General features: G+C 31.5%; 1 protein-coding gene across 1 annotated transcript; it reads right to left on the bottom strand.

Annotated features, from left to right (window-relative positions):
- Nucleotides 1-7,903: 7,903 nt before the first annotated feature.
- LOC114754621 (peroxidase 7) lies at nt 7,904-10,933 on the bottom strand. Its single transcript, XM_028943416.1, has 3 exons — nt 10,529-10,933; nt 9,309-9,651; nt 7,904-8,313 (listed from the first exon to the last, which is right to left on the bottom strand). The coding sequence occupies exons 1-3, from the start codon at nt 10,931-10,933 to the stop codon at nt 7,904-7,906; spliced, it is 1,158 nt and encodes a 385-aa protein (XP_028799249.1).
- Between the last annotated feature and the right edge of the window lie 2,253 nt (nt 10,934-13,186).

Below are 13,186 nucleotides of genomic sequence, written 5' to 3'. Positions count from 1 at the left end.
GAAAGATAAAATATTGAGCAATTTTTTACCAAAAATACAAGGCATCAATTCTGAAAACACCAAAACTTCATCACACTTGTTATCATACACCAATGGTCATAGCAATTTGTCCATATTTAATTCAAATCTTCAAATAATTGTAGCCATTAAAGTAATATCAAAACACACTTCCACTCAGCAACTAATGTCAGGTCATTATAATTTTGGAGAACTTCATAGAATAAGTCTAAACATACCAATCCACCTTCATTATCATGATCTAAATCTACAGATTTTGCAATTGGAAGAAGAAAAAACTGATGATATTTGGAACAAAATTAAGCTTCTAACTAAAACAAGTTTCACTTGAATTTCAAGACCATTAGATGGAGAGTTTTCTCAAGTTCAAATTCCCATTAGTTGAGCCTTGAGAATTAACAGGAATATCATCCAATTTGAATTTTAGATTTTCAAAATCATAATGACATTATCCAATCTAGCAACTCTGCAGCTATTTAGGCGAACGTTAAAATATCAACACCCATATTTCATTCCAAGAAAAAAAATATAATAACTAATAAAAAGAGTTCATAAAAATTTTGTTGATACCAAGTAATCAAATTGGGAAGTTGCAAAAACTATGATGAAGATGCATTATTTTATTGCAGCCACAAAATTAGGAAGTCTGATGGTACAATTAATTTAATTATTTATTGGAAACACAAATAATTTTGCAAAATCATCAAGAAAGTATAACCATGCAGGACCTAGATGAGAAGGGGGCAGAAAACACATAACTCACCATTTGAAGAGGCTATTGATAGAAACCATGGGAGCTAGAGGAGAAACAAGTGATAACCTTTGGATAAGAGAGTCACGATGGAGAAGATATGAGCAATAAGCCTAATTCCCTTCCTCAGCTGAGAACACGGAACCCTCATGATTTCTTCTGTGATTGGCTGTAAGTTCCTTCTCTAGTTTGTACACTCAAAGCCTTAGCATTCTTAGTTCTTTTTTCCCTTCCAGCTAATTCATTATATGACGTGTACACTGAGTCATAAGTTTTTTGCCAACTAAGTGACAGATCATAAAAGGCAAAAGTGTAAATGGCCCAAATATAAGAAATTAAGTTTTAAGTGAGTTAAAAGTTTAGGGATTGAGTCTCATCGAGTCAAATTTGAAGAATTGAGTTATAAATGAGTTAAAAATTAAAAGACCAACAAATTAATTTTTTTTTTGTTTTTTGCTATTGTCGTTTTGCAATTTTTCAGTTTTCACCTATTCATGGTCTAACTTTGAATACTAATTAAATACTACCTCCAGTCCTAAATAGAAAAGCTAATTGACTAATTTGAGTAGATTAAATAAATAAGTTAAGTTAGTTATTTGTAATAAATAGGTGTTATCTTTCCTAAAATATCCTTGCTAATCAAATTTATTGGCTAGAACTATCATTATTAGAAGGACTATCTTTAAAAAAAATAGAATAAATATAAGAGGCAAACCAAAGGTAGTACAAGCATAAAGTATGAGGACCAAATAATACAAGGCCTATTTGTTTACCTATTCTGAAAATAGTTTTTTGTTTTTAAAAACGAAAAAAAATCCTGTTTGGCAATTTATTTTTACTTAACTATTTTTTTTAAAAAAAATGGAAACTTGTTTTAAAAAACTAAAAACAAAAAACAACTTTTAGATGTTTTTTAATTTTTGTTTTGGATTTTCAAATTCCTAATTGAAAATTTTTCCCCACTCGACTGCTTGAAAAATTGAGACCTTTCCTGACTCTTCTTCTTTGCTCCCTTGATGGCCATTGGAGGGCAAGAGTGCTCGCCAGCTCCTCACCCTTGTGCTCACCTTCTCCTCGCCCTCCCCTCTCGATGCTCAGTGCTCGCTGTCTTCTTCACTCGGTGCTTGTTGTCACATCTTCATTTTAAACCCTATTATATGTCCTTTAGAATCATTTGAAATCGTTACACGATGCTCAAAGTAGGTAAAAACCAAGATTTAAATTTTTTATTTCGGTTACTATTCATGTAACCCCTAAAAATCGGGTTAACTTTGAAAAATCATAACTAAATGTAGAAAAATCGAAACAGAGTGGTTCCAAGTCTCACGTGAAGCTTATGAAATGATTTACATAGAAAAAATATTCACAGGTATCAATTTCTCACAGATCAATACCAATTTCCACGCAATTATGTACTGTTCATTTGGTAAATTCTAAAATTTTCAGTATTTTTGCCCAACTTTGAAAGGGCATAACTCTTTTCACAAAATTCCAAATTTAATGATCTACTACTTGATTTAAAGCTAAAAATATGATCTATTATTCTGCCAAATTTCAAATCCAGATTTGAACATTTGCTATTTGTTTCGTATGCACCAAGTTTGGTCCTTTTTAGTCAAAGGTTATCCCCTATTTACCTTTGTTTTGGCTCTTTCATAACCTTTTACCTATCTTTAATCATTTGGGGTTTAATACAAGCTTGAACATACATTCTACTATGCTTTCACATGTTTAAACATAGACATACATGCTTGGCTCCCCTTAGGAGCTATTATCCAACAAACATTTCCAAAGTCATAATATTACATAACAAGTTTCAAAATTTACACTAGGTTACATTAATTGTTCATTAGGCCTTTGGGACAATTTCTTTTCCTTTTCCCTTGCTTGCACTTCCTCCTAGATGGTGTTAAACATAAGAGTGAGATTTCAAAGAAATCCCAGTAGCATAGAATCACAATTATCATGCATTCCTGCAAACACTACGTGCAATGCTTTTGTGCATTTATCTTGTTTATATGTTCATGCTTTTATGCCATGGAAAGTAAGCTATCATACACATATTCAATGGACATAATACCAAGGCAACATAATTCAAACATTGTAATCAACATTTGCAATAAAGCTTAGTCACATCATGGCACACATTGCACACATGCACATTAACACATCAATGTAAGCAAGAAAACAATCAAAGTGTAATTCAATGCTACCTTTTGGCACTTGGTTCTTGATTTCCTTTAAGTTCAAGATGTTTTCTTGAGGATTTGGCAAGGTACCTATCAAACCAACACCAATGCTAATCATTCAACAATTATTCAAACACATTCCCTATTACTTAAACATTAAACCCTTTTTCTTTGGATTTTTTGGCCTAATTGTTTTCCTTTTGATTCAAGAAACCTCCTTGGCCATTCCTACATGGTTTTTCATGTAGAATTCAAATATCAAATCAAATTTTACAAATCTAATCCCTTTCTTAAGTTCTGGTCAAAACAGAAACGAATTTCATAAGGTAGATGTCAAAATTTCCAACTTTGATTTTTAATGCTTCCAAATTCAATTCCTCCCCATATGCCTACACAAAAGTACCCAAGGAACTCAATGGAAGCATCAAAATCCAATCATAAGTCCATATATTCAAGATGGTTGAACACTTCCTCTTAGGTTCATAAATTTCCACATTTGATTCCAATGGATTTGAACATACTTCCTTAGCATAGTCCTACATAAAATCACATTTTAAATCTATTGGAACCATTAAAACACATGGAATCCAATCCTATTCTTGAGTTCTTGGTTGGGCCGAAACATTTTTGTTGCACCCTAAGAGGTTTTATTTCCATAATCCATTCCAAAACAGCACCAAACACAATAACACAAGCTCATAATTCAAGTTACTATCCACTCCTAGGACTTTCAGCAAAACAGAACTAGAACAGCACCTCTTCCTCAATTTTGTCACGGTTTGGCCATTGAAAAAGCATCAAATTAAAGCCTAACCATACCTTAAGGAGTCTTGGATTAAATCTTGATGATTAACCTTGGATTGGAAGTGATTTGAAGAGTGTTTGGAAGCCAAGAAGAAAATTGTGCAGAACCTCCCCTCTATTGTCCCAATTCTGTTCGAATTTTGAGTGCATTGTGGGGGTATTTATAGACCTCATTTGCTGCCCAAAAACCTGCCCTTGGGCAGCTATTTATGCCCCAAATTAAGTGCAAAAGTCGGCCAAAATGAAGAATAAATCCTAGCCACACATGCTTTGACTCACTTTCTAATAGAGTTGATCCAATAGTTGAAAATTTGCCCAGCACACAAGCCACCTGTTATGGTCAAGATGAGCACAAATTTGGGCCTTGTTGGATGATAAATAAATGGTAAAAACTGATTAGGAAGTAATGGAATTGGTTAGGGTAATTTTAAAAATTATTTGGTCCCATAATACCCAATTTCTTGCCCCCTATTAGGGAAAAATAGCTAAGGGCTTCCAAAATTCCATTTATTTTTATGATAAATCCACATTTATTCCAAAAGTGTGATCTGGAAGTTTTGGGAATTTTTCAAGACCTCTAGATATTTATTTCACATTTTCTCCGAAATCGGGTCTATACCGATAGGAATTCAGAAATAAATTCCCCATAAATTATTTCCTGCATTTTCGATGCTTGGAAACAATTTTATAAATTCATATATATTCCTAGGGAGTGTATCCATATTTTTAATTTAATTTTTGGAGTCCTTAGGTAATTAAAATAATTATATCACTTTAATTCCCCTTTATTTTTCCCTATTTTCCCAAAAATAATTTTTTTTGGGAATTTTCACCAAAATTTATTTTGGGCTATTCTCACTCCCAAAACATCATAGATGACTCAAAAACCCCTAATTCCATCTTTTTCTATTTTTAGGGAAATTTTGAGAACTTTTCTCAAAATTACCGTTTTGCCCCTAGGGACCCGATAAAATCGGTTTCATCCCATTTTGGGTTTTCATGCTTTACTCATACCTTATGCTTATCAATCATATCTCATTTTGCACATTCCCATTACTAGGGTTCTAAATTTTGGGATGTTACACTTGTTGTCTTCTCTGCTTGGTGCTTTACTGTCTACAATCTCTTTCATTTTCCCTCCTTGGTCCTCAATCAGTGAATCATTAGCCTCTACTCTTTCCTTGTCTGATTATTTTAGTGGGGTTTCTATCTAAAACTTGATCTGCATCATTTAATAGATTTTTGTGTAACATTTGAGGTCTAAATATGAATGCCTCTAGAACGAGATCGTATTATTCGAAGAATCTTTAATCCTCAATTTTAATAGAGTCATTGATAGTGCTAGAGATTTTGTTAGGTATTTGGGTTTATATACTACTTACCTTTGCTGCATAAAAGTTGTGTTCAGGTTGGAGCTTAATCTTAGTATTTTTTTTTACATGTAAAGTTATCGATTTAAATCCCTCCCTGTATTCAGAGTAGGCTTGGTTAAGAGATACTCTGTTGCAAACACAAAAGCTAAGCGAGCTTTGATTGCTCATTGGTAGGGGATAGTAAAGAACCTTGGGAACTTTTATAATACTTTAAAAGCAAATCATGATATTAGAACCTCTTTTAACATCCTCGTCCTTATTGCAGCAATGGATTAGTTTTGCTTGCAAAATTTCTAGTTTCTTGCATAAATCTAAGTGAATTTTTCACACTAAATACATGACTATGATGAATCCATAGATGAATTCATGTTTCATGCATTTAGTTTAGAGGTATATGTAATTCTCATGGCAAGTATGTATATATTTTACTCTTGTATTTCTTATCTTTCCTTTTAGTCAGCTTAGTTTGACTGAAAATACATTTGCTCTGATTTTTTTATGCCTTGTGCTTCCTTTTGACAAGTTCCTCCATTTTCAGTTCAGAAGGTATTCACTCAAATATTTTCTTTATCAACGTCCACCTACTCAACAAATTAGTTTATTGACCTTGCATTGTTTATTGTATGGGTTATTGAAATTTTCATATATTCAGGTTAGTGCTTTGCATTTTTTTTTTTTTTTGCCTTCATGTGTAAGAGTGATGATAACCTTTGAGGCTACCTGCAAATGATTAATTTTGTTCCATATGATATGCACATCAACAAATGATTTTCTTTGAAATGATAGATTAATTTGCAAAGTATGTTGATCAAACTACTATATTAGTTTGTGTTTAATATTTGTGTTTGGTTTTAGCTATTTGCTGTAGGAAATGTAAGATATGGCCCTTACTTTGTTATGTATTTTCACAAAAATGATTCTTTTGCTAACATTCTTTATCTATTATAGATGACAACTAATGGAAATATAGAGCTAGAAAACTCACTTTGGCCAAAGAATGTTATTAAGTAGTGCATTGATATTATGATTGAAGAGGTAACCAAAGGAAACATGAACAATGGTGTGTTTTCATCTAAAGTTTGGAAAAACATCTTAGAAAAGTTGAATGCAAACTACCAACACTCTTTTAGTTTCAGCCAAATCAAGCAAAAGTTTAATAAATTGTGTGCAAAGCATAGAGAATTTTCTTAATTGTTACAACACACTAGATTTAGTTGGAATGCTGAAACAAACGCATTTACTGCTATTACAGATTGAAATGTAATTATAGAGGAGGGTTGGAAGAACTATATTGCGGTATGTAATTATATTTGGTAAGTGTGTATTGTTTACCAAGCCAAATGTCTTCATTTTCACTAAAATTGAAATGTTTACTTTGTAGGTACATCTTGAGGCTAAACAATTTAAGAAGCATGGACTAGAGCATTACAGATTGTTGGGCATACTTTTTAACAAAAGCACTGCGATAGGTGTACTTTATTATGCATCTACACAAGATCCACCAAATTTCGATGATGAGGTTCAACTTGAAAATGAGCATCCTCACTCTAGAGTCCATGTAAACCTTGATAAGGATGAAGATGACGTTGCCCCTAACATAGTTGAGTGTGTTACACATAGTATAAAATGAAGTATTGAATTCTCTGATAGAAAGAAAAAGAAAGAACCTAGGTCTATGCAAATAGGAGAAGTAATTCGAGCATGGGTTGAGGCATCTAAAGCTAGGGGTGAAGCTCAACTTGCTAAGGCTGAGAGGTGGAGGTTAAGGAGTCAAGCTAGTGTTGGAACCCCATCATCTATTAGTTGTTCTGTTGTTGATTGTGTTGTTGTGCTTAATGAGATGGATCTTCATAATGATATTTATGTCAAGGCAATGAAACAATTTACCCTCTCAGTTAACAGGGAGTTGTTTATAGTTGTGCTATGGAGAGGAAGAAGGCATGGTTGGAAAGCTTATAGAGATATACTACTTGTAGTTTTATATATGGTGATGAATTATGTTTAGTGATAATTTTATGTTAATGTGAACTATTTTAGGGAGAGTTTTATTGTTAGTTTATATGAACTATGTGTATTTGACGATTTGATATTAATTTATGCCTTTTGTTTTATTATCTTACAATAGTAGTTTGTATAATTTTCAATCATATGCCTAATTCGTTCTTTGTATTTTACAATTGATTGATTTTATATAGGCCATGATTATAGATTGATTTTATGCACAGTGGATGTATATACTTTTTCTTAATTATAATAGATATTTTGTTTTGTTAATAGTAGACAATTTTGTGTTGTTTATTTGTCATTCTATTTGATTTTTATTAAATAAGTTTTTTTACCAGCTTTATAAAGTTAGTTTATATTATAATAAGTTATTAAGTGATTAATTTTACACTTTTTAGGTTGATTTTAAGAATAATTTTTAAAATTAATCATCCAAGCAAATTTTTATGTTTTATTGTTTTTAAAAATAATTTTTAGAAACAATCAACCAAACATTTTTTTTTTGTTAAAATTTGTTTTCGAAAACAGTTTTTTAAAATTGTTTTGAAAATAAAAACACAAAAAACATATCCAAGCAGGCCCACAGTTATTTTTCACTTATTTTCTTTGAAGTACTTGACGCAATAATTTCATATTTTATAGTTCACCGAAGAAAATAGTATTGAGAAAACAGAAACGTAACTGACAGGATACAAAATTTAACAAGGAATTAAACAGTGAGAAAAACACTAAACAAATATAAGAACACATGAAAATGAATAAAATCAGTAAGCATTGACAGAATTACAGTTTGTTCTGATTTGTCCATCATCATCATCAGTAAGCACACCAACATTGCCAAGCTTTGCCATGGAGACAGCAAACTGGTGGTTAAAAGGCGACGGGTCTGTGCCGACCAAAGCCGAAACTAAAGGTGAGGTTCTTGAATCAGCGTGCAACATTTGATCTGAGGACAAGAGTGCCATGTTCTTCTTGAGATTAAGGTAGTAGACAGGGTCGAATGTTGTTGGTGTGGTAGCATCAAGATGAACATATTCTGATGCCCATCTGCACTTTCTTTGTAAGAAGTCAACGTACTTTGGATCCATGGATGGGTCTGCTTTTCCAGTTCCCTTGTAGTTGAAAATCCTATCTTGTATGGAGCCACAAGATGCCCTCCCAACGGTATGAGCTCCTGATGAGCACAAAAAGCCACATGGTCAACGTCAATGAGAAGTTATAGAGTTCTTTTTTTTGAAAAAATACATATGCTTAATGCTAATCCGATCCAAATTTCTCATTAGTTATGTGAAAATTACACAATTTTCTTTTCATAAAATAATGCTTGAATCGAACAAACATCTATCAAAATATACACAAAATTTTCTAAAAGAAAAATGAATGTGCATATGTAATTTCAAAAATTCAAGGTGGCCTAATGTCTTTATTATTATTATTATTATTATTGATATATTTTTTCTTCTTTTAAATTGAAGGAAGTTTGTATAAGGTTTGTGTAATTTGGTAAAACAAAAGGGAGGGGTCTGGGTAATTCATCAAACAGTGTCTTTCCAATTTAAAGCATCAGATATAATTTATCTATGTAGTTTATATGACATTTTGTATACAAAAATTTTAAAATATGCTCCTTCGATCCTTAATATAAGACCCAATTAGTGAGTTGGTTTTGGTCCTAAATATAAGACCCATTTCTCATATTTATCAATTTTTTCTAAATTACCCCTATAGATATTCTCTCAACTATAATCAAGTAGAAGAGAGAGAGGGAGTATTAAGAAAGATGATTATGGTGTTTTAGGAAAAATGTGTCACTTTTCTTATAAGTAACTAATTTACCTAACTTCCTTAATCTAATCAAATTAGTTAAATGGATCTTATATTAAGGACCAGAGGAGTATTACATTTTGCTTACCACCTAAAGTTGACCGAAATTTGATTATGTTTAGATCATCAATACATTTCGAACCAGTATTTTATTTTTCTAATTAATTTAGTCTTGAAAAAAAATTGACATTGACTCGTAATTATAGCCATAGACTACTATAAGACCAAACCCGCAACACTAAAATGCACATGGAAAAAATTTTATATCTTATGAAACATATTTATAGGCTAATTTGCAAATGCTGCATGTACAAAAGCTTTGTTTTATTTTTCTAAATTGGTTACCTGAGAGAACGACCAAGTCAAGCACGTTCAAACCCTTAGATTGGAACAATTCAAGCAAAGAAGTAGTGTCTTCACGACCCATCGGTACCGTCTCAGCCTCCTCGGCGATTGAAATCCGTCCATCTTTCCGGCCATAGGGCAGCACCCAATACGGGCCACCCAAAGCTACGGTGGCGTCTCTTGTTGCAGCGGTCAAAATGTCAGCACACGACACCGTTTTGGGACATTTCTTCTCCAGCTCCGCCTTGATGTCATCTATCACTTCAAAACCTCTCAATGTCTTGCTCGCATTTGCTCTCCTTTCACTCGTTTCATGGTTTAAGAGAATAGAGGCATCACATCCCTGTACGTTCATATATATATATATATATATATATATATATAAATTTAGAAATGATCATTATGAAACTTGAATAAAACTGTACAAAACAAACATTTTAATAAAAGTCTATCTCCTATCTGATAATTTTTTAAGGGAAAGCAATTTCACTGTTTTGTTGAGGAATAATACTATGATTCGAAATACCAACGTAATTAAATATTTAATTTTAGAAAATATTGTGTAATTTTCAAATAGAAATTGAAGATTTTCGTAATTCAACCAAACTAAAATATGTCAAAAGAAATGGACAAAATTAAAAAGAAATTTGTGCAAACTTTTTTTTTTTTTGGGGCCGTATACCAACAAGAGAGATTTATCTCACTCAAAATATAGAGGCGGCAAAAGATAAATTAGGTTTGCTTCATATAAAAAGAAAAATAGTCAAACTAATAACTGCTTATTTAATGAAATCTAGTGTACACCAACCAGATTGTTGGTGTTCACTTTTTTTAATCTTTAAAAAATGTATGTATAATAGGTGTTCAAAAAAGAGGGAAGATAACAATAATTTCATAATAGCTCTAATTTAATAAAAAATTTATTTTGTATTCATGAAAATAAACATTAAGAACTAGATGTAAATTCAGAACCATTATGTGAAGATTATGAAATAGCGGGATGAGTAACAAAAAATTACAATCTATATAATTAAACGATTTCAGATGAATGACTCGAAAATATGAAACATTTTATATTCATGTAAGTGGATAATTTATATAAATTCCTTAGACCCAAAAAAAAACTAACATTAAATTTGTGAAAATCATAATGTAAACAGAGTTATTAATAGATACATAGCATGTGATCCAATAAGGGGACGAAGTAATTTTAGTCTTACCCTCACAAAGCAATCATGGAAATGCAACCTCATGAGACTGGCGCCAAGTGTCCGATCCTTCTTAACCCATTCATTCACTTTCCGATGCACAATGGATTCAAACTCTGCACAAGTCTTGCGATAGTGACCAAAGGATAGGAGATTATCCAGAGTGATTTCATCCAAGTTCGGTGCCTCCAGGGTGAAATCATCATCATCACCACCATCACCATTATCGCCGCCACCTTCAGGCCATGAATTGTATTCCTTATCGCTGTCACCTTCTGACGGCGGTGAACTATATTTCTTATCTTCATCACCACCACTGCTATGAGCATAGTTATTAGCCGAGTTTGCCGATGAAGCTAAAACGCAGTAAAAGGCCAAAAGAAGAAGCAAGAAGAAGCAGGTGAAAGAAGATGACATGGTGATATTAAACTCACCGTCGTCACACCAAATAGATTGATCGATAGAGAAGATATGGACTGGGCACTTGTTGTCCGTAAGACATGTATGTATATATGTGTGTGTATATATATAGTGTTAGATTATTGTTGTTCTTTTTAATATGTAGCAAAACGGAAGACTTTGAGATATTGTGATTATTTTATTGGGACTGTGCAGAAGCAACGTAACGACGTGCGACGCACATAATAACTCGGGCAATATATCATGCTAGCATGTTCGCAAATTCAGATCAATTTATATCTCTCTCTCTCTCTCTCTCTATAAATATATATATATATATATATTTATATATGTATGTATTATTGTGGGTAATTTATTAAGAGATGCATACTTATAGGTTTGCATGACTGTTCTTTGTTTATTCTCTTTCGCTTTCACGGGTTCTTGTTTAGAAACTTATTTTCATGTTTCTCAAAGGAAGGAACGAATGATACCCAATAATATGTGTGTGTGTAGAGTAGTGAATATGTAATATAATGATTAGTAAATTATGCTAATATGTACCTCTTTAGTGCTAAATTGAAGAATTAGGCCAAAAATTTTATTTTGATCTTAAATAAAAGATCTCAATCAATTTTGTCTTTCAAATTTATAATTTTTTTAACTCAAAGTATTGACTAAATATAGTAAAGGCTTTTTATTAAGGGGTAAATATAATGGAATGTTCTAGGACCACATTTGTTAGGAAAAAATAGTTTAATTAGTTTTCTTAATATCCATAGATTAGTTACTTAAATTTTAATATTTGGAGGGAGTATTATTTTTCCAGTTCTATTAAAATATGATAGTCTTTGGGAGTATTATTTTTCCAGTTCTACTAAAATATGATAGTCTTTCTTTTTTTTACTTTTAATTTTTATGTCTACAAAAAGCAAATAAAAAAGATGATGAGCTGCACAAACTTGTGTTAAATTTACCTTAAATAATTGCTAATACTTTTTATTTTATTTTTAAGACTTAAACTAACTCATCCTGAAGACCAAAAAAGGAGCACAAAAATTCATACGCAAACACCATGGGCTATGTCACTGTGTGGCACTAATTTGTTCTTCTTCTTCTTTGACAGCTTATAGGTATTTCTCACTAGAATAGCTGGCGCAACATCTTGCCTAGTTATTCTGAGGCACCATTTAGATATTAAATATGGACACGTTTACTCACGGGGATTTCAATTTTGATTGGGATGGGTTCCAATTGATCATGATTTTCAGCAGGCCAAAAATAGTTTAAATTGTGCGTTTTTATTTACCTCGAATGTAATGTTTTTATGCCAAGTACATATATTCTCTTCTTGAAAGCAATACTATTTGATGTATTATGGACACCAAGAGAGGTTGAAGCAATGAGTGAGAAGCCCAACAATAATTTGGTGCGTGAGGAAAATGGAGGAAACGAAATTTTTTTTGATAAGTTTAATTTTAAAAAATTAAGAAGTGAGATTAAAAAATTTTAAATAGTTTTTTCTTACTTTTTTATCTTGCATATTTTCTTCATCAAAATTTTATAATCCTACTTTAACAATTTTTTTTTAAATCAAGCTCATTAAAATTTTTTCTCTCTTCCAATTTCCTCATACCAAACATAGGGCAAGGAAAGAATAATAGTTCAAAAGTTAGTAACTGCTGAATTAATATTACCTCAATCATGATTAAAAATATATAATTTAATTACAATAACAAAAAAAAATTCATATATAATTTTGAAAAGAATAATATCTAAATTAAAACAGACATAATTTATTATAGTGAAAAGAACATTTGTGTATAAATTGTATATAATTTAACAAAACAAAGTTACTAAAAAGGATAAAATACTATATTTATTTAAACTCAAAATAATGTTATCAAAAGATGGAGTCATCAATTCACTGAACTAATCAACTGATCGGAATTGGGTTTTGATGCCATGAGCCACTGCATAGGAAGAGTACTCAAAACAGTTCTAGCGTTTTAGCCTTTCACTTCATTCTCTGCCATATTCCAGTTTTCGAAACCTTGTAATTATTACTTTTTTTTTTTTAACCAGCCTTGTAATCATTACTTTCAGTCAATTAATATTGTTTTCCACTTGATAAAATGTTTCAATTTGAATCTTTAGTTTGCAGTTCAATTTTAATAAGAAAAATGGTAACAAAAAAAAAAAGAGTGAAATGGAAAAATTACGTACAGAAACCTATTCATAAAAATTATTATCAAAACTCATACTATTGTT

The sequence above is a fragment of the Neltuma alba genome, unplaced genomic scaffold (assembly GCF_004799145.2).
Source record: "Neltuma alba isolate B1F8T4 unplaced genomic scaffold, ASM479914v2 tig00010174_pilon, whole genome shotgun sequence".
Classification (NCBI taxonomy): domain Eukaryota; kingdom Viridiplantae; phylum Streptophyta; class Magnoliopsida; order Fabales; family Fabaceae; genus Neltuma; species Neltuma alba.
Note: the sequence above shows the minus strand (reverse complement) of the source record. Positions and strands in the feature narration are given on the sequence as shown.

What these genes read in the sequence shown, in the direction of transcription:
- LOC114754621 (XM_028943416.1), bottom strand. Translation starts at nt 10,933, where the DNA reads ATGTCATCTTCTTTCACCTGCTTCTTCTTGCTTCTTCTTTTGGCCTTT. An exon ending in TCCATGATTGCTTTGTGAGG is followed by an intron (nt 9,652 to 10,528) that starts GTAAGACTAAAA and finishes ATGAACGTACAG; the next exon opens with GGATGTGATGCCTCTATTCT. An exon ending in TGACTTGGTCGTTCTCTCAG is followed by an intron (nt 8,314 to 9,308) that starts GTAACCAATTTA and finishes TGTGCTCATCAG; the next exon opens with GAGCTCATACCGTTGGGAGG.